Here is a 23,786-nt window from a genome sequence, read left to right as displayed (position 1 = left end):
TTTTCCTTATCTCCCTGGATTGGAGGGATTAAATGAAATAATTTAAGTGCCTGTAATAAAGCTAGCCTCCATTCTCTTGTGTTTGAAATACAGATTAAAATATTTTTAAATGTAGAATTATTAATAGTACTTAAATAAAAGCTTTTCCGGAACATTACTTTTAATTATGCGTATGAGGTGCATGGGTACTGTTGTCTGTAGAGCTCAGGGGTGGTGGATGCCCTGGAGCAGGATGCCCGGGAGCTGGATGCCCTGGAGCAGGCTGATCTTACAGATGGTTGTGAACAGCTCTAACTTAGGTGCTGGGAATCGAACTGCAGTCCTCTGGGAGTAGTACATACTTCTAACCTTCTAACCATCTATCCAGCCTGTAGTAATAATTTCTTACCAAAAAAAGGAAGTTTGTCATTATGGCTATACAGACACATTTCTCTTAATAAACAGCAAAGAACAGAAACTGATTTTGAGATCGAACTCTTCTTAAGGCAGAGTGGCTGGAAAGGTGGCTCACTGGTTAAGAGCACTGGCTCTTCTTCCAGAGGACCTAGGTTCTGATCACAACCTCTCTAACAACAGTTCCAGAGGATCCAAAGCCCTCCTCTGATCTGTGAGGACACCAGGCACACAAGTGGTTCACAGACGAACACCCATATACAAATAAATAAGCAAACAAACGACGAACAAATTTTTAAAAAGATGAAGTAAAAAACTTGGAAAATCATCCAGTTTCATTGTTGATCTCTGAAGACTGAGACCGGAACATTAATGCTGACTGAAGAAGTAGCTTGAAGTAGCCTTCTTAGAATTAGGGGGAAATGTATGCTCTTGTTTTGTTGAGGTATGTGGTCTTCTGAGTGAATTGTGACAGAATTTTTTTTTTAAGTTGTTTTGATTTGGGGAGGGGCACTCCTCCCCTTCTCCCCCCCCATTTAATGTTTAAGGTTCATGGATATTCACACAATACTTTGTAAATAGGGAAAATATAAAAGTTGAAACTCATCTGAGTAAGTTAAGAGAAATGCTTCAATGGGTTATAACATTTTAGTTATTTTGGGATTGTTTTCCGACTTGTCATATCCCATCTACAAGATATAATTAATTTTTTTTTACTATTTAAGAGTATACTTAGAAAAATTGCTAAATATTGTGTCTAGTACTTGTCTTCACATGAAGAAATCTTTTCTCCTTTAACGCTAACATCTTCAGAATATCTGTTTACGATCATATCCCCCTTATTTTTTCATCATCTTTCTTAAATTAATTTTGGACTATTTTTGGAAGCATCTAAACAAGTAAAGTGATAATCTAGGAAAACCTATCTAGCAAATTGGTGAGACCATTGGAGTAGAGTACTGGCCTGTAAATAGCAGATTTGAATTGTCTCCCTGCTTCAGTGATGACTCACAGTCGCTCCGGGCTAGCTGTTTAACCTCTATGAACTTTCGGTTTTTTCACCTGTCGGAATAATGTTCTCCTTGATAAAGGCACTGTGATGATTGCATTTAAGTTATTATTGCCCCTTTGAGTTTTAGAGTCAAAGGTTTAGCTACAAAATAATACATTTGGGGAATAATAGGTTTTTCTGCTTTGTTTTGTTTTTCAATTTGACTTTTAACATTGTAGCATATAGTGTAGAATCAATGTGTTGAGGACTCTGTGCTACATAGTATCGTCCTCCTTAGGCACTTGGAAAGCTTAAAAAAAAAAAACAGCTACACCTGGTCCACATTCCTCAGAGGCTGCTAATTGGTCTAAGGTGGAATCTAGGCAGGTTTATTTTTTAGAACGTCCACGGTGATCCTCAGGTGCAGTTAGGAGTGAGGGTCAAGCATCACTAATATAGTGTTAGGCATCTGCTGGATTAATTCATTAGCTGAAGCTTTGTCTTTCTCCGAGTCTCATGGTTCCTTATTCTCAGCCCATTAAACTTTCCTGCCCTCACTTAACCCTCTGGTATTTACAATTCACTCTCTTAACTCTGCTGCCCTCTATGGCTGGCTAATCGGTGCTGTTCTGTGTTTTCACAGGATGAGATGGTTCTGTTGTTTTCTATCTAAATGAAATCCCAGCTGTTGTCATTCAGTGCCAGATGATCGGGTTTTTGCTTGTTTGTTTTTGTTTTGTTGTTTTGAGCTGAGATTGAGTAGGCCACATTTCGGAACATGAGTTTGGTGTAGCTTTTAATATCATTTTTCGGGGTCACTGGTAATGATGCCAGTCACTTTGGAGTATCAAACTGTTGTCGCCTACCTGATGTCTTCTATTTGTTGAAGATCTTAGCCTAATATTTCTATGGTATAATAAGCAAAATGTAATAGTGACTGGCCCACACCCTTTCTTCTGCTACTAGAGTCAAGTATGAAACCATCCTGGTTTACATAGCAAATTCCACGCCAACCAAGGCTGCATAGTGGACCTATCTTTAAAAGACAAAGCAAGCAAAAGACTAGTGGGAAAGTGAATTGTTGAATTTAACTGTTTTGGGTCATGTCTTATATTTATTTTTTTAGCAAGTGTTTTATTCCAGAGAGTTTTTCATGTTGACGTTCAACTTAATCTTGACCATGTCTTTTTGTGAAAGGTAGCAGCGAGCCTCCAGAGCTGCTTTTAGTCCATAGTCCTAGTTTGTCTTTGGGCTTTCTGCTATCCACTCTGGATAGTATAACATTTGTTGATGTGCTGTGGGGTGAATGTTTAGTTGATGTGTAGTAGTTTGCTCTCCAGAATAAGATGGTAAATTTTATTTTGCAAAAGTAGATGTCATTTTTTTCATACCAAGTAATAAAATTCCCCTTGGTTGTCTTTTAGTCACCTACCTTCCTGCATTGATAGTGTTTTTTTCCAGACTTTTCAATATTGACTATGAGATCCATTCTTTTTTGTTTGCTTTGTGTTTTAACATATTTATGCCTAAAACAGTCAAGCTAAGTAAATGAATTCTGATTTCTTAGTACTTTGATCACAGTAAAGAGTAGGTAAGGCTCTGGCTTGGTCTAAAGTATGTGAGCTGCTGAAGTGAGCACAGGAAATGCCGGCTTAAAGCAAAGATACACCTGCCCCTGCATCTGACACAGTGTCACCCAACACTGATTGTTCTAGGAAAGCAGTCATGTACAGTTGTGTGGAAAAGTAACACAGGATTAACTCAGATATGGGCTTTTGTATTTAAAATTGGATAAACTGAAATAGTTTGTATTTGTAATTTACATTTTTTCTCTTTATTTTTTTGTGGTAAGATCCCACTGTGTATTCTGGACTGACCTTAGACTCACTATGTATAGTCCAGACTGACCTTGAACTCATGATTCTCTTTCCTCCCAAGGGATGGCATTACAGGCCTGCATGGTCTTACCCTGCTAGTTTATCTCTAAATTTGAGGCACAGTCTTAATTTATGAGGTGTCCTTTAAGAAAATAAAAAAAAACCAGACTTAAAATCTATAATTACTTTTAGAGCATTATTGCATGACAAAAAAAAAAAAAAAAAAGAAAGAAAGAAAAAGAAAAAAACCTAATTGCCAGAAGTTTGACATGACAGGCTGGGTTTGTGTAAAATAGACTCTACTTGTCTGAGCAGATAATTGAATAATAAGCAGTTTCAAGACTTTTATGTTTATCTTTTTTTTTTTAACTTTTTGCTGAAGGGATGTTTCTATGAGCTTTTTGGGTGAGTAATGAAAAAATTTTAAATCTTATTTTGATTCACACTTCTGTAAAGAACCTAGGTTTTATTTGGTCATCCCTGTCATTTGTAGTTTGCTGACTATGGTAGGTTTACATGATCTAAGAGAACCTGTTTCTAGCTTGGACACTGAGTGCAAGGGAGCCCTTGGTATCACACTTCACCTGGAATAGCTAAGCTAACTCACCTCGTCAGTTGAGCTCTCTCGGTACTGAACAGGAGGCCTCCGAAGTCATTCTCTTGAGCCTCCTTTGGGAATTGATTTCACTCCTATTCTAAATAAATAGCACTCTAGCCATTTCATCAGAGAGTCTCTGAAGAGAGAGGGGAGGTGGCTGCGTTTTGTGATGTCAGGAAATATGAGAGAGACACAGCCTAATTTTGTTGTAGAAGAAGAGGAAAAGGAAAACTTCCTGAGGAAAAACATCAGTTGAGACCTAAAAGCTAGAAGAGGCTAGTTAGGCAAAGATAGATGGGGTCAAAGACCTATCCCTGACAGTACGTTCAGGCCCACAGCTGAGCACAGCATATCTAAAGATTGCCAGCTTTGTGTGGTTAGAGAAGATGCTGGAGCACCAGTGAAGACCTTGGTTTTGCTTGATGTCCTATGTTAAAGAAAGAGTCAACAGGCATCATACTGCCTTTATACCTGACCATTGTGAGGAATGCAGGACATCTTCCTAAGTGAAGATGGAGTTATATCTCAGGCAGAGGACTTGGTGAAAGGAAGTCAAGAATGATACTGCTTTTCCTTGAGCAACGAGGTATATGGTAACAGTTTGTCAGTAGGAACCCAGGGTAGCCTCAGATGCAACAATCTTGCCTTACTTAGCCATCTGAGTGATTACAGGTGTGTACCACCTCACCCAGCAGAAAAAGCTTATTGAGAGACAAATCAAATTTGGGGGAAAATAACATTTCTGTGGTGGTGCCTGCGTGCGTCTGCCCACCCATCCTTCCTTCCTTCCTTCTGAGATAGGATCATACTGTAGTGCAGGCTGGCCTTAAACTCATGATGATCTGCTTCAGCGTTGCGAGTGCTGAAATTACAGGTATGAGCCACCATGCTAGGCTTTTAAAAGTAATCATTCTTTTGTGGGATAAGTTGAAGTACCTGTGGGAAACTGAAGTGAGGCTGACTGTTAGGACTTTAATTTGGGCCTAGAGCCGAGTACATGTGCCTGTGGTAGTAATTTGGGAGTTTTCAGCTTGTCCGTGGCATTCGTAGCAGTGGAAGTTGAAGCAGCGGCTCAGTAGAAATCTGTAGAGCGAGAAGAGGCCAGAGATTACCAACATCTAGAGACAAGAGAGACAGTGTGCATGGGCCCAAGGCGTCAAGGTAACAAGTCTTAATAGCTGGGTAGGTAGAGCGAAGCAGCCTGTGGTTTTGGCAGTCTTCCTGCCAGCATCCTTGGTTTTTAGGGGTATTTCAGAGGCTTGATAGACTTGAAGCAAGATACCTGTAGGTTAAAGGTTGCATGGAAATGGTGGAAATACAGCCAGTAAGTAAAGATAACTTTTAGAGATAGTTGGGGGGGGGATGTATTTGCACATGTGTGTATTTGTGTGTGTGTGTGTGTGTGTGTGTGTGTGTGTGTGTGTGTGTGTATGTATGGGCTTAGAGACATGGTTCAGTGGTTAAGATTATTGACCACTCTTGCAGAGGACCTGGGGTTCATATCCCAGCACTCACCCAGCAGCTAACAACAGTTCTTAACTCTAGTTCCAGAGGATCTGTCACACTCTTCTTAGCTTTCATAGGCACCAAGCATACATGTGGTGTACAGACATACATGCAGGTAAAACATCCATACATGTAGAAGAAAAAACTTAAGATATATATTGTGCTACAAAGAGTAGAATGGATTGTGACAGAACAGGGCATTAAACAAAGGGAAGGGCCAGCGTGTGTGTGTGTGTGTGTGTGTGTGTGTGTGTGTGTGTGTGTGTGTGGGGGAGAGAGAGAGAGAAAGAGAGAGAGAGAGAGAGAGAGAGAGAGAGAGAGAGAGTATGTGAGTCATGCTAGCTCCATCCAGAATGTCAGCTGCAGAAATGGGAGGAGGTTTGTCTGAAGTACCTATAGATAGGACGTGTTAATTGTTTGCAGTGGGCAGAGGTAGAAAGTGGAGGACATGTCATTTAAAGGTGTGTTTATCTGGACACTGGGTGCACAGCCCTGCTGAGGAGGATGCTGGTAAAGGAACCAAGAAGGGAGGGGGGGATCCCATTTTATTTTGTAAGCATTACATTTGAGATCCTTTTGAAAATACAGTTCTAAATATAAAAAAGACCTTTGGATCTTCCTTTGTTACACAGATTTCTCTGTGTGTGTGCACACTTGCGAGTGTGTTTGAAGGTCAGAGGACAAGCTGGATGGTTTGGTTCTCTCTACCATATACGTTCTCAGGATGGAATGCAGGTCATCAGATGTAGAGAGCCATCTCACCAGCATATATGTTTATGTATGTGCATGTGTATGGAACGGTGTCCTCTGAGCATTTCTGTGACTAGCAAGCATAATTGCATTTGTTCTTTTACCCTCGGTAGCTAAGACTCTGAGATTTGTTGGTGAAGGACTTGTCACAGTTGGATTTGCCAGCCACTATGGGTAGTGTCCTTGGTTTGTTTGTAGCCGGAGATGATGTGCTGGGAGAAGTACGTGAGTGAGTGAGTTGTCCGTCTGTGCCTTTACACAAAATGCCTTGGAATCTGACACCTGCATTTAGAGCCTGCAGGGTGCTTATCGAGTGAAATAATGAAGCAAAGGCTATTACTAAGTCCATTTAAAGAAAAACATTTTATAGCTGTGAAGAGACACGATGAACAAGGCAGTTCACAGAAGGACGAGTTTATCGGGAATTTACAGTTTCAGAGAATTAAAAGTTCATAACTGTAATGTCCGTGAGCATGGCAGCAGACAGGCTGGAGCAGGAGCTTAGAATTTGCCTCTTATATGTAAACAGGAGACAGACAGACAGACAGACAGACAGACAGACAGACAGACAGACAGAGGGGAGAGAGAACTATCTGGGAATAGCATGGGCTTTTGAAACTCAAAGGCCAAGAAACTCCAGTGACATAGTCCTTCAACAAGGCCATACCTCCATCCTTCTCAGATGGTTCCACCAGCTAGGGACCAGTAACCAGCACAGGAACTGCGCATATAGACCAACATTCTTACCGTTTCGTAGATAAAGAAACCAAGCCCTAGGCCAGGTTGTATTCTTCGCCGCTCACTTACAGTTCGATCTTCCCGGTTGGTTGCTGATTCCTTCTCTGTCGTGCTAAACTGAAGATGCACGCTCACTGCCTTAAAGTCAAACTGAGCACCTTCCTTGAGAGATTTCTGAGAAAGCTGCTGGCTTCTTAGCCGCAGGAGAAGGGGCCGTGGGTGAACGTGCACCACTGTTTCACTGCCTTTAAACGACCTAGCGTTTGCCTTGAATAGTAGAGATCATTTGCTCCATGATTGATAACAAGATGACTGCTAATGGTGCAGCACCCCGGCGACGCAGATCGGAGTCACCAGTCGCTCAGTCACTGCTGGTGGTAGCTTGAACGTGTCATCCCAGATGGTCAAGAACGGAGGCTTTACCCGTCTTTGAGATGCTGTGTAGGATATAAGAACTTTCTCACACTTTGGCAACGTTAGCCCAGCACTGTCTTTCCCACTGGTCCCCCGCTCTCTGAAAGCAGGAAATGAAGTGGTCCGAGATAACAGACTTGTGTGTGAACTTAATTAGGAAAATTCGCCAAACATCACTGATTTTAGTCTCCTCAGGTTTCTAGAGGAGATGAACCTGGACAATCGTGCAGCATCTCTTTAAGGAGTATTCCAGATACATTTGTTCCTGTAGAGAGCCTTAACCTGAATGTAAGGACGACTGGAGGAGCAGATGTGACAACGACATGCTCCTTTGTTAGTCTGACGTCCTGTCTCCTTCCTGGGGAAGTCTGGTCATCCAGAAGGAGAGGGGAAAACATCTGAGCTTTCCTTAGCCGCTCCAGCTCTGGGGCAGCCAGACATGGAGTTGGTGCTTGGTGTAGCTGAGAGCTGGTGTTTCTGTGATCACCTGGATAGCCCTGCACACACTTGGAAGCTTGTTTTTAGTTCTAGAGCAGTGACGACTATTTTAGGATGTAATACTCGGTGTGAGTCATAAATGAGCCTCCCTTTCATTGTTTTCTGAAATAAGCCCGTTGAAAGAGTACACAGTGAGAAAGATCATTCTTAACTACCTCGTTTCTTCATGTGGCTGTTTTTGTTTTGTGTTTGGTGACTCCCCTTTCAGAGCAGGCCTCGTGCTTTGCTGTCAGTGAGACCAGTGTAAGGGAAGGCTAGCCTGGTCACCTCATGCTTTTTTTTTTTTTTTTTTTTTTTTCCCCCCCGGAGCTGGGGACTGAACCCAGGGCCTTGAGTTTGCTAGGCAAGCACTGTACCACTGAGCTAAATCCCCAACCCTCACCTCATGCTTATATAATACTATAAACCACATGACCTTTCTGAAAGGAAAACAACGCTTTTTAGATGATTCTGAATAAATTACTTATTCCTAGAAATAGTGAGTTGGGTCCTTTGAAACCTTTCAGGTAAATTGCACATGCTAGGGTTGTGGAGATGGTTCAGCAGGCAAGTGACTGATGCCAGGCCCAGTGACCTGTGTCTGTAGCTGTCCTCCGATTCCCACTCCCACCCTGTGCCCCGAGAGCACACACTCAGTCTAACATAAGTAGATGCTAATAAGTAGATAAATAATCTCACATACCAAAAGGAAGCTTTCTTTTTAGAAGTCGTTATTTACTTATCCATATGTGCATCTCTATGCATGTGTGTGCCCTCACACAGGCATGCCTTGGCACGCGTGTGGAGGTCAAAGGGCAGCTTGTGAGAGTTGGCCCTTCGGCATCTAAGGATTCAATGCAGGTTGTCAGGCGGGCAGCAAGTGTCTTTACTTGCTGACCTATCTCTTCTGGCTCAGAGCGTGCTTGTTTGTTTGTTTGTAGTGTTGAAGATTGGATGAGAAGCAGAAACTACTGTGGGTAGCGTTTCTAAGAGCCTTGTTTTAAGAGTTTATACATAGATTTATTAGAAAATCTAGTAGTCCATCATTGCCCCAGGAAATATCCTCACAGAGCCAGCCTGTGGTGGCGAAGGAACTGGAGCGGGTGTAGTTGTGGTCCTTCCATACCTGTTGAAGAAGGCAATGTTCTCCGTAAGAGAGCGGCAGGTGTTTCTTTAGGGTTGTGTGGGCATTAACACAAGATAGTTTCCTCCCAGCATCACAGTGAGAGCCATAGTTTCCTCAGCCTTCTACTTCATGTGTAAAGATCTGCTTAACATTTCTGGTTCCTTAAAAGTCTCAATTCAAATGAGATTAAGGAGATGACCCAAGTTTTCCATGTGTCTCCCAGTGACAGTTTTCAGCAGCAGTTTATTCATTTCCACGGCCAGGACTCTGTATAACATAACTAACTCATCCTTGTTCCCTGTTCTCACTGCTCGATTGGAAGTGAGGTCATCTGTGATTAGCTTCTCCTCCTCTCCTCCTTTCTCTGCCTCTCCCCTCCTCTCTTCCCTTTCTTGACTAGGTTATGCAGCCCAGGGTAGCCTGGAGCTCTCAGTTCTCCTGCCTAAGCCGTCAAAATACTGAGATTATAGGCACCTTCTAGCTAATAGTTAATATTTTGGAAGAAGAACTAACCTGTGTCCTTTAATTTTTCTAAATAGTAGTTATGGATACAGTTATATTTGAATGGTAATTAAAGCTGCTGTTAAGTTTAGGCAGTACTGCAGTGGTTTCCCTTAATAGTCCTTTATATATTAAGATATCAGACTGATAGTGTGCTGTTGACATTTCCTCGGGTGTGCTGTCTATACTTTCTTGGTTTTCAGTTGTAACGAAATCACAGACTCTTAACTCAGTCATAGTAATAGTGCTGAGTCATTTGTTAATAGATAAATAATCCCATTGCTTCCTTACTAAAGCCTGATCCTTAGTTTTAGATAAAAACTAGTTTAGGCTCTCAGTTATAACGTTCTCCGATATTGCCTAAAAGCTGCATGTCCTATATCTTGTGTCAGTCTCTTAAATTAGAATTCTGGACCACGTCCTCTGCATGCCTCCGAATGGTAGTTGGGTTGCTATGATACTGTGCTCATTCTGTTATTTGTAGCATGAATCTTATATGAGATGTTACTTTAGAATTCAAATAAATGAGCAGCAGTAACTGGGGATTATAAAATCATCTTATTGCAAATTATGCCTGCCCCTTTAAATATTTGTTACTAGGCACAGCACTAGCAAATGAGAGAGTTGAAAAACTTGATTGTGCTTGGGTTTTCACACTGGCTTTGGTGAAGGTGGTGAAGAAGAGGACAGCTTTAAGATGGGCTGTTCACACATCAGTGTTCCCTCTCCATCTGGCCGCAGCCATCATGAGAGACAAGACGTGTGCACACAAACACATCCAGGAGCCGTGGAAGAGGTAGCACTTTCTTCTCTGCCCACTGCTGGCCAGACCAGCGGCTCTGTGCTGCACAGGGCTTCCCATCCCACCCAGCCCGATAAAGCTCACAGACGGGTACAAGGCCAAGCAAGCTTATGTCATGTACAGGGTTTGCACAGTTCCTAAGGGTGTAACTTAGGCAGATCTGTCCAGGGTAACAAGCCAGCTTGTCTGAAGTCTTCAGTCTGTTGCCAAGGAGAGAGCTGGATGCCACTATGGGGCTTGGAGAGGCCTGAATTCTTTTTTTTTTTTTTTAAGACCTAATTTATTCTATATATGAGTATACTGTTGCTATCTTCAGACACACCAGAAGAGGGCATCAGATATCACTATGAATGGTTGTGAGCCACCATGTGGTCGCTGGGAATTGAACTCAGGACCTCAGGAAGAGCAGTCAGTGCTCTTAACCACTAAGCCATCTCTCCAGCGAAGTCCTGAATCCTTACTGGGCTGGTGAAAAGTCCACACACAAATCCTTTGAGGTTGTCCTCATTGTCCTCATTGATCTGTTCCACAAACCTATCAGGAGAAATCCTGACACCCAGTGGATCAGCAGACTAGTCCGGAAGCACAGGGGGATGGGTGGGCTGGTATCTGTAGGATGCAATTGCTGTGGCCTTGGAAAGGGCCACAAGTCCTACCACACCTTTGGTGGCTCTGGCCATGCAGCCTGGAGAAGGTGCAGTACTGTCCAGCTCTAGCACGGTGTTATTACTGGTGACAGGCGCACTGCCTGTGAGAGTCCATGCAACAAGCAGTTTACAACGGGGAACAACAGTCATCTTCGCCGTCATATTATACAGTAGGGCCAAATCGCACCACTCCAGCATTTTATTTTATTGTATTTGGCTTTGGTTTTATGAGCCAGGGTCTTACTATTTGCTCTGGTTGTTCTGGAACTCACTCTGTAGACCAGGCTGGCCTTGGACTCTGAGATCCACCTGCTGCCTCCCGAGTACTGGGACTAAAGGCGTGCACCACACCCGTCTTCGCTGTAGCAATTTCTAACAGTTTGACAAACTGTTCTACAAACCAGTCCTATGTAGCCATGTTCGTTTTTATCATATCTTTAATTTCTTTGTTGATTTGGAGTTCTCATGAGTCCTTACAAAATTTTACTGAATATAATTTAGTATTATAAACTATAAATGCTTTATAAAGATAAAAGAAGGGGATCTAAGCATGTGTTCTATATGTGTTGTGATGGGGTGAAATTTATGACTTCATCAAGGACAGTGGTCTTTAAACTGTTACTGTCTCTTAGTAATGTCAGGCATTTGATAGGAAAGTATTTGGACTGGACTACATTTAATTTTATTTTTTATTTTAATTTTTTATTTTATTTTTCTTGGATATTCTATGTATTTACATTTCAAATGTTATCCCCTTTCCCGCTGTTCTCTACCCCTCCCCCTATTTCTATGAGGATGGTCCCACTCCCACCCCAACTCCCCTACATTGGGGGGGAGACAAGCCCTCACAGGACCAAGGGCTTTTATGTGTACTCATTGGTCGGTGGTTCAGTCCCTGGGAGCTCTGGTGGGGTCTGGTTGTGGACTACATTTTAAAAACAGCCTTATTATGAAAACAATACAGGGCTGAAGCTCAGTTGGTAGGAGTGCTTTCCTCATATGTGCGACCTAGGTTCACATAACCAGGGCGGCATAGAACAGATTGCTGCTGGTGCAGTGTGCTTGAAATCTCAGTACCTAAAGGTTAAAGGTAGGAAGGTCAGGAGTTCAAGGTCTTCCTTGCCAACACAAGATATTTGAGGCCAGCTTGGGATACACGATTCTCACATCATATAACCTGCCCATTTCCACAGTTGAGCAGGCTTTAATACATGCAAAGATGTGTGCCACCATCAGTCACAGAGGTGTGCCACCATCAGTCACAGAGGTGTGCCAACATCAGCCACAGAGGTCACAGGTGTGTGCCACCATCAGTCACAGAGGTGTGCCATCATCAGTCATAGAAGTGTGCCACCATCAGTCAGCTTATTTTCATTATTTTCATCACCTGGGCTTTTATCTGAGAATGTCTTCATTTTTAAAATAGCTTTGTTGGGTATAGGAGTTTTGGTCCAGTGTTTTGAGACTTTGAATGTGATTCTATACTCTGGCCTCTGTTTTCTTGGTTGAGAATTCAGCCATTAATCTTAGCTCCTGTAAATAATTGTTGTTTTTTTGTTTTGTTTTGTTTTGTTTTAACATTAATTTTATGAACGTGAGTACACTGTTGCTCTCCTCAGACACACCAGAAGAGGGCATCAGATCCCATTACAGATGGTTTATGAACCTCCATGTGGTGCTGAGAATTGAACTCTGGAAGAGCAGTCAGTGCTCTTAATCACTGAACCATCTCTCCAGCCAAAAGTAATTGTTTTTATCTTGGGCTTTTCAAGATTTTGTCCTTGTCTCACTCTAAGAACTTTGACTGCACCGAGTCTGTAGTTTATGGGTCTCCTGGATTTTATCGTTCCTTTGGGTTTTTCTGTTTACATTTGTTTGCTGCATGTATGTACGGGCAGTGTGTGGGTGTTTGCTGCATGTATGTACGGGCAGTATGTGGTGTTACCACAGAGTAACTTCAGAAGCTCGCTTGTTCTCTGCACTATGTGGATTCTAGCTTGACAACAAGCACGTTACTGGGTGAGCCATCTTGCTGGCCTGAAATGATCTCAGATTTTTTTCTGCTCTTTTTATCTCTCCTTCTGGACTTCCATTATGAATATTTTAGTATAATGATAGTATTCTATAGAGCACTGTTCATTTTCTTCCATTTTTATAAATTAGATTCATTTGTTTTATTTTATATGTGAATGTTTTTTCTGTATCTTACATGCTGCACCCTGTGTGTTTGGAGCCAGTGGAGGTTAAAAGCCCGTTGGATTCCCTGAAACTGGAGTAATCCATGTGGTTACTGGACTTGAACACAAATTTTTCATTTTGTTAGACTACTCAAATCTATGATCTCCATTGGTTCTCTTTATTGGTATTTTTCTTTATCTCCATTTAACGTGACATTGTCATGACACTTTTTTTTTTTTAAGATTTATCTATTTATTATATATAAGTACTGTAGCTGTCTTCAGACACACCAGAGGAGGACATCAGATCCCATTACAGATGGTTGTGAGCCACCATGTGGTTGCTGGGAATTGAACTCAGGACCTCTGGAAGAGCAGTCAGTGCTCTTAACCACTGAGCTATCTCTCCAGCCCAACACTTTTCTTTAATCATGGTTCCCTTAGAATAATGGCTGCTTGGAAATCATATTCTGTTAGACCTAGTGTGAACTCTCATGAGCAATGAAGTTATGCTGTGCCCTCTTCTCCCCTTCTTGTTAATCTGTGGGCTGTACTTGTCCAGACAGAGGGGTAGGGATGGAAGTAGGAAGGATGTGGACATGACTTTCATACCAAAAGGCTCCCCCAAGCTGTTCCCTTTTACAGTTCTCTTCTGACAATAAGTCAGCCTATGGCGTCCTTGGTGAATCTGGAAATCTCCATCCTTCCCTTCCTTCATAGCCCCTGCTATTTCTGAGAGCACTTGTGAATAGAGTAGAACTAAAGGTTTCTTTGGGAAAGAAGAACTAGCTTTTATGTTCAGGTAATAGTAGCCTAAGGTCTTTTCAGCTTGCATACAATGCTAGGGGTAGGGTGATTGGGGCCACATACTTAGTGGTGCTGCCCCAAAGCACAGTCTCTGTGGTAGAGTGGAGTAGGAAGGGAACCCTCACCTCTCTGCTCCAGCAGGATAGAAGTTCCAGTGTCTATTGGTGCCCGAGGAAGGCTGTCAGGAAGATTGAAGAGGGAGCCTCTGGTTCTTGGAATAGAATCCCTGCCTAGTTGGACAAAGGGAAAAGCAGCTGTCTTTGTTTAGGTTCCGCTTACTGAATTTCCATAAATTATTTGTGGCATGGGGCTCAAACCCAAAGCCTTGTTCATACTAGGTGAGTGTTTTTCCACTGGGCTATTGGTGCCCCAAGTTTTCACAGATATTCTTAGATAGGTGTTCCTCACTGACTGTTTGCCCTGGGGTCTGTTCATAGAGTCTTCAACTGATGCTATATTGTTTATTTTAAAACTTACTTTATTTTATTTATTTAGAAAAGGGGTCTTTCTTTGTAGCCCTGCCTATTGTGGATCTGTATGTAGACTATATGTAGACCTGGTTAGCCTTGAACTTTTGGTAATCTTCCTGCTCTGCCTCTCAAATGCTGGAGCACAGGCAGGTACCACCATACTTGGCTACACAGTTATTTTTAAACTGAACTTTTGGGAAGCAGATAGATCTCAGGAATTCTTACCTCGTCTTCTTGGAAGCTAGTCTTTGACTTGACTACAGTTTTAACTTGTTTTATAGTAATAACTAGTACATTTTATTTAGGGTATCATAGTTTCCAGGTACAAAGTTACACACTTATATTTGAAGTCTTAGAGGATATGGAAAAATTCCTTGAAGTAACTAGCTTTCTAAAACCAACATAAGAAACAAAAATTTCAGTTGGTGTGTGTCTATATGATTGAGTCTAAATTAAGAAAACATTACTAGAAAATAAAATTGCAGAGCAATGTCTCTTATGAACATAAACTGAAAAATCTTTAGTAAAATATTGGCAGATTAGAATTCTAAAATATATGGGTAGAAATAATGTATACTGACCGTGTAAGATTCATGTCAGGGATATAAGCCTATCTTTGTTTTGTTTTTTGACTAGCAATCATTTCTTGACCTTTTGCCCAAGTTCTAATGAAAGCATGACTAATTTTGGTTCTTGACAAAGATATAAAGAATAGGGATTAGGGGCTGGGGATTTAGCTCAGTGGTAGAGCGCTTACCTAGGAAGTGCAAGGCCCTGGGTTCGGTCCCCAGCTCCGAAAAAAAGAACCAAAAAAAAAAAAAAAAAAAAAGAATAGGGATTGAAGAAAAGACTGCCTTCTTAGCAACAGAGCCAGAAAAACTGGATTCCACATATAGAAGAATGGGACCTGATCCATGTCCACCACCCTGCACTGTGGTCAGCTTGGGATGCATCAGAGGCCTTCAGGTAGTAGGACTGGACCTTCCTTACACTGCTGGAAGTAAGCGCTCAGACAGATCATAGGCCAGGGCATGTCGGAAGGATCCCAACAGCCCAGGAAATAATCCTGAGAATTGGCATAACTGGAATTACACAAAAGTAAGCGTCTCTACAGTAAAGGAAACAATCGCAGAGACAGCTTACTGAATGGGGAGAAATAAATCTTGACCATCTACTCATCAGACCGGAGATTTGTCCAAATGTGTAAAGAGAGCAGCAAATATTAAACATACAGAAATCATACAATTAATAAGTGGACGAGTGGCCAAGTAGATAGTTCTCAGTAGAAGAAATAAAATGGCCAATAGTACTTTAAAAGTGTTCGATATCCTTAGCCAGTAGGAAAAAGCAAGTTAAAACTGTTTTGAGAGCCCATCTCACCCCTGCCAGGTTGGCTGTTAAGAAAGCATATGGCAGCAAATGCTAGCAAGGCTTTGGGAAAGGGGTCCTTATTCACTGCTGGAGGGAAATGTGCAGCCACTATGGAAACCAGTGTGGAAGTTTCTCAAATAAATAAAAATAGAACTACCTATAACCCAGCTAATCCACTCTTGGTCTGTACCCAAAAGACTCTTAACTCAGAGATGACTTACACACCTGTGTTTATTGCTGCTACACTGTTCACAATAACCAAAAAATGAAACCAGCCTAGATGTCTATCAAACAAAGAACACAGTGCATGTATACAGTGGAATTTTATTCACCTTGCGTTAGGGTTCTCTAAAGGAACAGAACTGATAGAATGAATCTGTATTAAAAGGGAATTTATCAGAGTGGCTTACAGGCTGTGGTTCAGCTAGTCCAACAATGGTTGTTTCTTGAAGGAAAGGCCAAGAATTTGGTAGTTGTATCCACAAGGCTGACTTTTAGTTAGTGTTGGAGTCCTGAAGAAGTAAGTTGTTTTGTTTGTTTGTATGTATGTATGTATGTATGTGTGTGTGTATGTATGAGTGTGTATGTATATATGTATGTATGAATGAATGTATGTATGTGTGTTTGTATATATCTATGTATGAATGTATGTATGTATGTGTATATGTATGAGTGTGTATGTATGTATGAATGTATGTATGTGTGTATGTATGAATGTATGTATGTGTGTATGTATATATGTATGTATATATGTGTGTATGTATATACGTATGTATGTGTGTATGTGTGTGTGTATGTATGTGTGTATGAATGTATGTATGTATGTGTGTATGTATATATGTATGTGTGTATGTATATATGTTTGTATGTCTGTATGTGTATATGTGTGTATGGATATATGTATGTATGTGTGTATGTGTGTATGTGTGTATGTATGTATGTATGTATGTATGTGTGTAATGCCTCAGCAACAGGATAGGTGAACTTGACAACTAGAGTGAGGGCAAGCAGACAAAAAGCAAAAACTTCCTTCCATGTACTTGGTGGTGGTATACAACCAGAGGCTGTGGCCTAGATTTGGGTTACCTGCGATGAACCAGTCAAGAAAAGTCCCTCATAGGAGTGTCTAGTCACTTGGGATTTAATTGATTCGATTAATATTGACAATCAAGATTAGCCACATATAGCTATAAAGAGAAAGTGAAGCTGTGACACGTACAAGAGAAAGACAGACAGACTGACTGAAATCATTAAGAGAAGTGTCAAGTGCCAAAAGTCAACAAGCACCTGCTTTACTCTTATGCAGAGCCCAGATTTAGGGGCTGGGGGAAGAGAAAAGGTCATGAAACTAGGAGAGATCATGAAAGGGGAGAGAAATCTTAGAGGTGCGGTAAAATGAGGGTGATTGGATACATGACAGATACACGTGACATGAAAGTAGCGGAGGACACTGCCTGGGCTGTTCCTGGTTTCTTATTTGTCTAGAGCAGCGGCTCCCAGCTCTCCGCCTTCCTCATGTACCTTTGATACAGTCCTCATGTTGTGCTGACTCCCAACCATCAGATTATTTTTGTTGCTACTTCATAACTGTGATTTTGCTGTTTTCCTGTGGTCTTAGATGGAAGGACCATTTGACCCTGAAGAGGTTGAGACACACAAGTTGAGAGCCATTGTTATAGCCACTGTTATAAAGGAGCGTCGGAAGCCATCGATGGCTTCATTCCCTTTGCATTCCAGGTGGCTTAACCTCAGCTTCATTACCAATTCACTTTATCGACGTTGGTCTGCCTAAAATGGATCTTTTAGTCTTTTTATTTGAAGAGAACTAGTATTTTTATTCGGGGGCAGGCACTTCTCTTCTGTTCCCCGGCTCCTGATATTGTAGCATTTTACATATTGTAGAATGGTATGTCTTTTGTTAGGGTTTTACTGCTGTGAACAGACACCATGACCAAGGCAGCTCTTATAAGGACAGCATTTAATTGGGGCTGGCTTACAGGTTCAGAGGTTCAGTCCATCATCATCAAGGAGGGAGCATGGCAGCATCCAGGCAGGCGTGGTGCAGGAGGAGCTGAGAGTTCTACATCTTCATCTGAAGGCAAGCAGGAGTAGACTGGCTTCCAGGCAGGTAGGGTGAGGGTCTTAAAGCCTATGCCCACAGTGACACAGCTACTCTAACAGGGCCACACCTCCTAATTGTGCCCCTCCTTGGGCTGAGTATATACAAACAGTCACATGGCATCTTTCAATCTTTTAAACTACAGACTAGCATGAAGCATGCCTTGCTTTACAACTGAGGACCCAAAACACAGTGCGGTGGAATAATACGGTCATGTGGTATCTACAGTCACGTGGTATCTGCTGTGTTTGCCTCACTCTAGTCGTGTCCATCAGAATGGTTACCAGTGTCCAGTTGGTTTCAATCCACACTTTGAAAAACAGTGTCTTCCAGCAGTGCTTTTAGACTGTGAGCCAGGTCCATCTCAAGTTGGGGGGCTGGGGCAGAGTGGGGGCGGTGTGACCCAGAAGAGTTTAGGAAACACCTAACAGGGATTTGGGAGAGTGTTTGAAGGTGTGTAATGGATCTCCAGAGAGGAAACTCCTCATTCCTCCAGAACTGTCTTGGTCTTGCCTGCTTGTCAGGGACTTTTATTTTTAACAGTGGTGAAGTCTTTAGCGAAATACAATTTCAATCATAATAAGATGGGAAAGTTACATGCATTTTAAAAACCCATATTCCAGCCAAGTTTAAATTAATTATGTATTTTGCAAAGGCACAGCACATGTGTTTCTTTTATAGCTCGCTCCTTGATTGTGCAGTTTCTCCTGTACTGTTCCTAATGGTTAGTAATGGTTCCCAGGGGAGTCCTTTAGAGTAACCTTAGCTCTGAGGATGTCACACGGTTTGGTGTTACAGGTCATATAATATTCTTCCCCAGCCAACATAAAAACACTGAGGCATTGAAAATTGTTGACTGTGCTGTACACATAATAGTTCTGAGTCGCTCTTACTTGGAGGAGATCAAAGTCTACTGCAGGCTTTTGTAGGATTGGCTGTGTGGTATCAGTTAGACCCACCTTCTGAAGTTTCCATTATCCACCAAAGTGCCAACAACCAGCCGGGAACCAAGGGTTCATCTCAGGGGCTTGTGGGAAACATTGTATTTTCCCAGAACACTGCCTGAAATAGATAAATGGCATTATAATAGGTAAATAGAGGCTAGCCTTTAAGTCTTAGGAATCCTCCTACCTCTGCCTCCAGGGATTAAAAGAATGAGCCACTACTAGCTAAGGCATTGAGTGAGAGACATGGCCTTACAGACAGGAAGAAAACTGCTGTCCCGTGTGTCGGTGGGAGCGAGGGAAGAGAGAGCAGGACTTGCCAGTGGATGGTGATCACGTGGTGATCACATGTGCAAGTGGGTAAAGCCTAAATTCGTTCATTTCAGCATCAGGGAAGAAAATGCTCAAAAATATCTTAAGATGCTGTTAGAACTGAGTCAGCTTCTAAAGACGGCACCTATTATCCCCAAATCATCATTATAATGGGATCTAATTACAGTAAAGATGCAGTACAAGGGCTGGCTCGGCTCAGAGGTAGAGGACCAGTTTCACATGTGTGAATCCTGTGTTCAGGCCCCAGTGACACACACAGAAGACTACGATGGATGCAGACGTGCTGTCTATTTGAGTAAAGATAAAGCTATATTTGAAGGATACAGGTATTTTTTTTTAAATAAATGAGTAACTGCAAGAACTATGAGGATTTTCTCTACCAGTTAACAAAGGGTTCTTAGTAAGACAGTCACCATCATCTTTGTAACTTTGTAACACATATGCATTCCGAAAAGCTTAGCATTGTTAGAGTTTATAAAAAGCAAAGATGTTTTATCTCCTAGATTTTTTAAACTAATGAACTTGGTACCAGTGTTAGGGAATGGCATTTATTAATTGAAGTTAAATATTTAACAGAAAACTCCAAAGGATTTTAGAAAAAGTCGTTCAGATGTGACTGCCTTAGCAGAGGTGAGCAGACTCCACTACTGAACACCACTGGTGTTTGGGGCCAAGCAAGGGGAGTCAGCCTGACTGCTGGCTGTGTGTGTCAGGGCTGTCTCGTTCTCTCCACAGTGTATGAAGTCTCATTCCAGAGCTCAGGCAACTCTTATCCGCAGATTTAATGATCCTTTAAGAAACGTTTAGATATGTCCACTTCAGAGTAGCTCCAGAAAAGGTGATTAAATTAAAAACAAAAAACTTGACAGTAATAAGACTGCTGGGGCTGGGTGGGCGTGGTGACGGGTCTCATAATTCCTGCACTAGAGAGGCAGAGGCTACAAAGTAACATTTGTTACCCCTGCTCCTACCCCAGCCCCCAAAGAAAAAAGTCCACTAAAGAGTGGAACAATGGGAGGGAAAAAAAAAAAAAAAAAAAGACTGCTATGCGGGGCTCGAGACCCCATATGTACAACAATGCCAAGCAACCAGAGCTTCCAGGGACTAAGCCACTACCTAAAGACTATACATGGACTGACCCTGGACTCTGACCTCATAGGTAGCATTGAATATCCTAGTAAGAGCACCAGTGGAAGGGGAAGCCCTGGGTCCTGCTAAGACTGAACCCCCAGTGAACTAGACTGAGGGCGGCAATGGGGGGAGGGTTGGGAGGGGAACACCCATAAGGAAGGGGAGGGGGGAGGGGGATGTTTGCCCGGAAACCAAAGAATTATTATTAAGTATTAAATAAATTAAAAAAAAAAAAAAGAATGCTATGCGCTGACACTCAGCTTCACATCAGAGACCCAGGCTGGCCCCGGTTCAGAGCAGGAGACGATTATCTGTGGTTGTAGAGCTGTCTTAGAAGCTCAGTGGCTCGGCCTCAGATGTCTGTTACAGCACATTCGAATTTATTTTGTAATTTTTATCATTCCCTCCAGAAGTCATGTGAATTATGCTGGTCTTTATAACATCTACACTTTGCTATAATAAAGAAAGGGGGAACTGGGGAGATGGTTCAAGATGGGCCATGAAGTTGTGAGAACCTGAGTTGAATTTCCAGTACTCACACAGAAGCCTACAGTCCCAACGCTGAGGAGATGCAGAGACAGGAGGTCCCTGGAGCTTGCTGGCCATACAGCTGGACAGCTTGGCAAATCTAGGCTCGCTCACATATGCACGTCCACACCCACTCATGGGAACACAAAATCCACTACATACATCCTCACACACATGCAGACACATCCATACATGGGGACATATAAACCCCCCCCCTACATGTACATGCACACACATGTACAGACACCTACTTGCAGATGCCTGTGGTGAGATTTTAATCTCTTTGCAGATCCTTTTTGTATCGTTATATAAAATAAGAGCTGGTTTTCGATGGGGAAGTGATTTTACATCTATGAGCCTAAGTATCAGGTTTTACCTCTCTGATCTTAGAAATGTAACCTCAGTCGTTCAGGAGACTTAGATGAGTGAGCTACTAGAAGGTCCCTATGGATAGATTTGAAAGCCCAGAGTTTAAATGTAATTTTTTTATGCTAAGAACAAAACGCTATAATACATCTGTTAGGATCAGCATAAACCTTGCTTTTGTAACAAGCAGAAGGCAAATATTCATTGAGTGTCTTTTATGTGTCAGGCTCTATGCGGGGCATTCTAGGGAAGAGGGACACAGTAAGCATGACGTAATACTCGGTTCCTGCTTTGAGAGACCTCTCATAGATTAGGAGTATTAGAAATACAGGATATAGGGGTTGGGGATTTAGCTCAGTGGTAGAGCGCTTGCCTAGCAAGCACAAGGCCCTGGGTTCAGTCCCCAGCTCTGAAAAAAAGAAAAGAAAAAAAAAATACAGGATATAATTACCATATGATACAAGAAACACTGTATCAGACATACACACCGAAAATACCTTAGGGTAAAGGTGGATTAACCAGCCAGTATAGTTTCATCTATTAGGAAAACTCCTGATTAAGGACTTAGGCCAAAATGGAACCAGTGAGTAGAGTCGCCAAGATCTGTGGGGACGTGGGCATTCTGGGCTTAGGAACAGCCTGTGCTCTCAGGAGCCCCAAGGGTTCTGGTTTCCAGGATGGAGAGGCTTGGTAGTGTCGAAAGGTGACTTAGCACTGGCAGCTGTACTTGGATACAATGCAGGGCTTCGTTTTCTAAAATATGGAGGGTCTTACTGGGTATTGATTCTTTTAGGAAAGTCAGCTTTTTAAGTAGCTTACATAATAAACCAAAAATGAATAATTAGTTATGAATGATTAGCCTGTTGTGACTCAATGTAGTTAAGGGACGGTGAGCATCTAAAATAATTGGGGTGATCACAAGAAAGGTATGTTAGACTCGGTAATACTCGGTGATTGGTTGTAGACAGCTAGACTAGGCCAGTGTAAATCCCTGTGTGAAAGGACACATGGGTTTACCACTCAATCCCTTACAGTACTGTACGCATGCAAATAGCGTCTACAAAATTATATTTAAAAAAAACCCAAAGTGACATTCAAGTTGGTTTATTCAGTGTCTCTCTTTCTGTTTATAGATGCTACATCAAATGAACAGCAAGAGCTTTTCTGCCAGAAGCTACAACAGTGCTGTGTACTGTTTGATTTCATGGACTCTGTTTCAGACTTGAAGAGCAAAGAAATTAAAAGAGCAACGCTCAATGAGCTGGTTGAGTATGTTTCGACTAACCGTGGTGTAATTGTTGAATCAGCGTATTCTGATATTGTAAAAATGGTAAGCCTCTAGATCTCTATTCCTCAGATTAATGTAAGCTCAAAGATCTGAGGTGTGTACAGTGACTGACATGCCCAAAAGAACATTCGTAGGAACATCCCCTGGGGCCAGGCATGGGGGTACACACCTTTAATGCCAGCACCTCAGAGACAGGTAGGCGATCTCTGAATTGTAGGCCAGCCTGGCCTGTGAAGTGAATTCTACATCAGTCAGGGTGACATCATGAGATTCTGTCTCAAAAAAGTCCATTTGAAAGATTATCTATTTCACTGACGTGGCCGTTGATTATAGGAGTTTGGGAAATTGGTAGGTATTGTAGCTCTGGATACCTTTTTGGATACTGTAGACCTTAAACTTAGAGCAGGATGTAGGCTCAAGCATACTGTTCTTGTATAGGACAGCTGGAATTCAGTTCCCAACTGGCAGCTCTCTGCCTGTTCATAGCTCAGCTCCAGGAGGAAACCTGAGGCACCTACACTGAGGTGCACATATCTACACACAGGCACATACATGTAACTAAGACTAAATCTTAAAAATAACCAACCATATAAATTCAAGTTCATACAGGTCATAATGTGTGAGTGAGTGGTGTAGGCAGTGCTTAAGGAGTTAAGCTAGTTCCGGCTTCAAAGAAATCCTATTAGGACATCATGTTTGTAGACTATTGTGGTAAAAATATAAAAATAAAATGGTATTGGTGTCTTTTACCCCGCTAGGTCCACACCGCGGTGCCCCAAGATATCTGCTAGATATCTTGGCGGAAACACATCCCAGCAGCACACTTTCCTACACTCAAACCCTCACATAAAAGAACACACAACACAATAATCTTAGATCCAATTGGTAAGATATAATTGCCCACTTAAACATACAAAGCCCGGTACTATCCATCCCTTAGGAACATTGATAACAACCTGTAAATACACAGAGCAGACTCTTAACATCACCTGCCATGGCTTCTCCCCCTCTCCTCTCTCATGCCTCTTCCTTTCTGTCCTAGTCTCCTCCTCCTCTTTCAAACTGCTCTCCTGCCCATCCTTCCTTCTCCTCCAATGACAGGCCTCCTTCTATCCTGTACCTGCCCCTCACCTGTTTTTCAAATTCAATGGGGAGGTTCTGGTGAAGTCACCTGAGTCCCTGAGTACAACTAGGCAGCTGTCTTTGGGGCAGTGTAATTAGCATCAAAATACAGATAACTTCTGGGCAAACCACAACAGACTATAACATTTTAATTATAATTCAACCTATAAGGAGGTAAATAGTACTTCTTATCACACCTTGTTAATGTAGAAGCCAGAATCTAAGCAATTTTGAGCACTGAAAAACTCTGGAAAATTCTACTCGTGCCTTGATAAAGTCCAAATAGGTTAACTAAAAACTGACTATAACT

The 23,786-nt window shown here is 42.0% G+C and overlaps 1 protein-coding gene across 1 annotated transcript in view; it reads left to right on the top strand.

Moving 5' to 3' along the window:
- Ppp2r5a (protein phosphatase 2, regulatory subunit B', alpha) overlaps positions 1-23,786 on the top strand; it is a 44,397-nt gene that overhangs the window by 3,126 nt on the left and 17,485 nt on the right. The window contains exon 2 of the mRNA NM_001107891.1: positions 22,200-22,396. Coding sequence (NP_001101361.1) covers positions 22,200-22,396 — 197 coding nt within the window. The remainder of the gene's footprint in view (positions 1-22,199; positions 22,397-23,786) is intronic.

The sequence above is a fragment of the Rattus norvegicus genome, chromosome 13 (assembly GCF_036323735.1).
Source record: "Rattus norvegicus strain BN/NHsdMcwi chromosome 13, GRCr8, whole genome shotgun sequence".
In the NCBI taxonomy this organism is placed as follows: domain Eukaryota; kingdom Metazoa; phylum Chordata; class Mammalia; order Rodentia; family Muridae; genus Rattus; species Rattus norvegicus.
The sequence above is the reverse complement of the archived record's forward strand: the minus strand, read 5'-3'. Positions and strand labels throughout refer to the sequence as shown.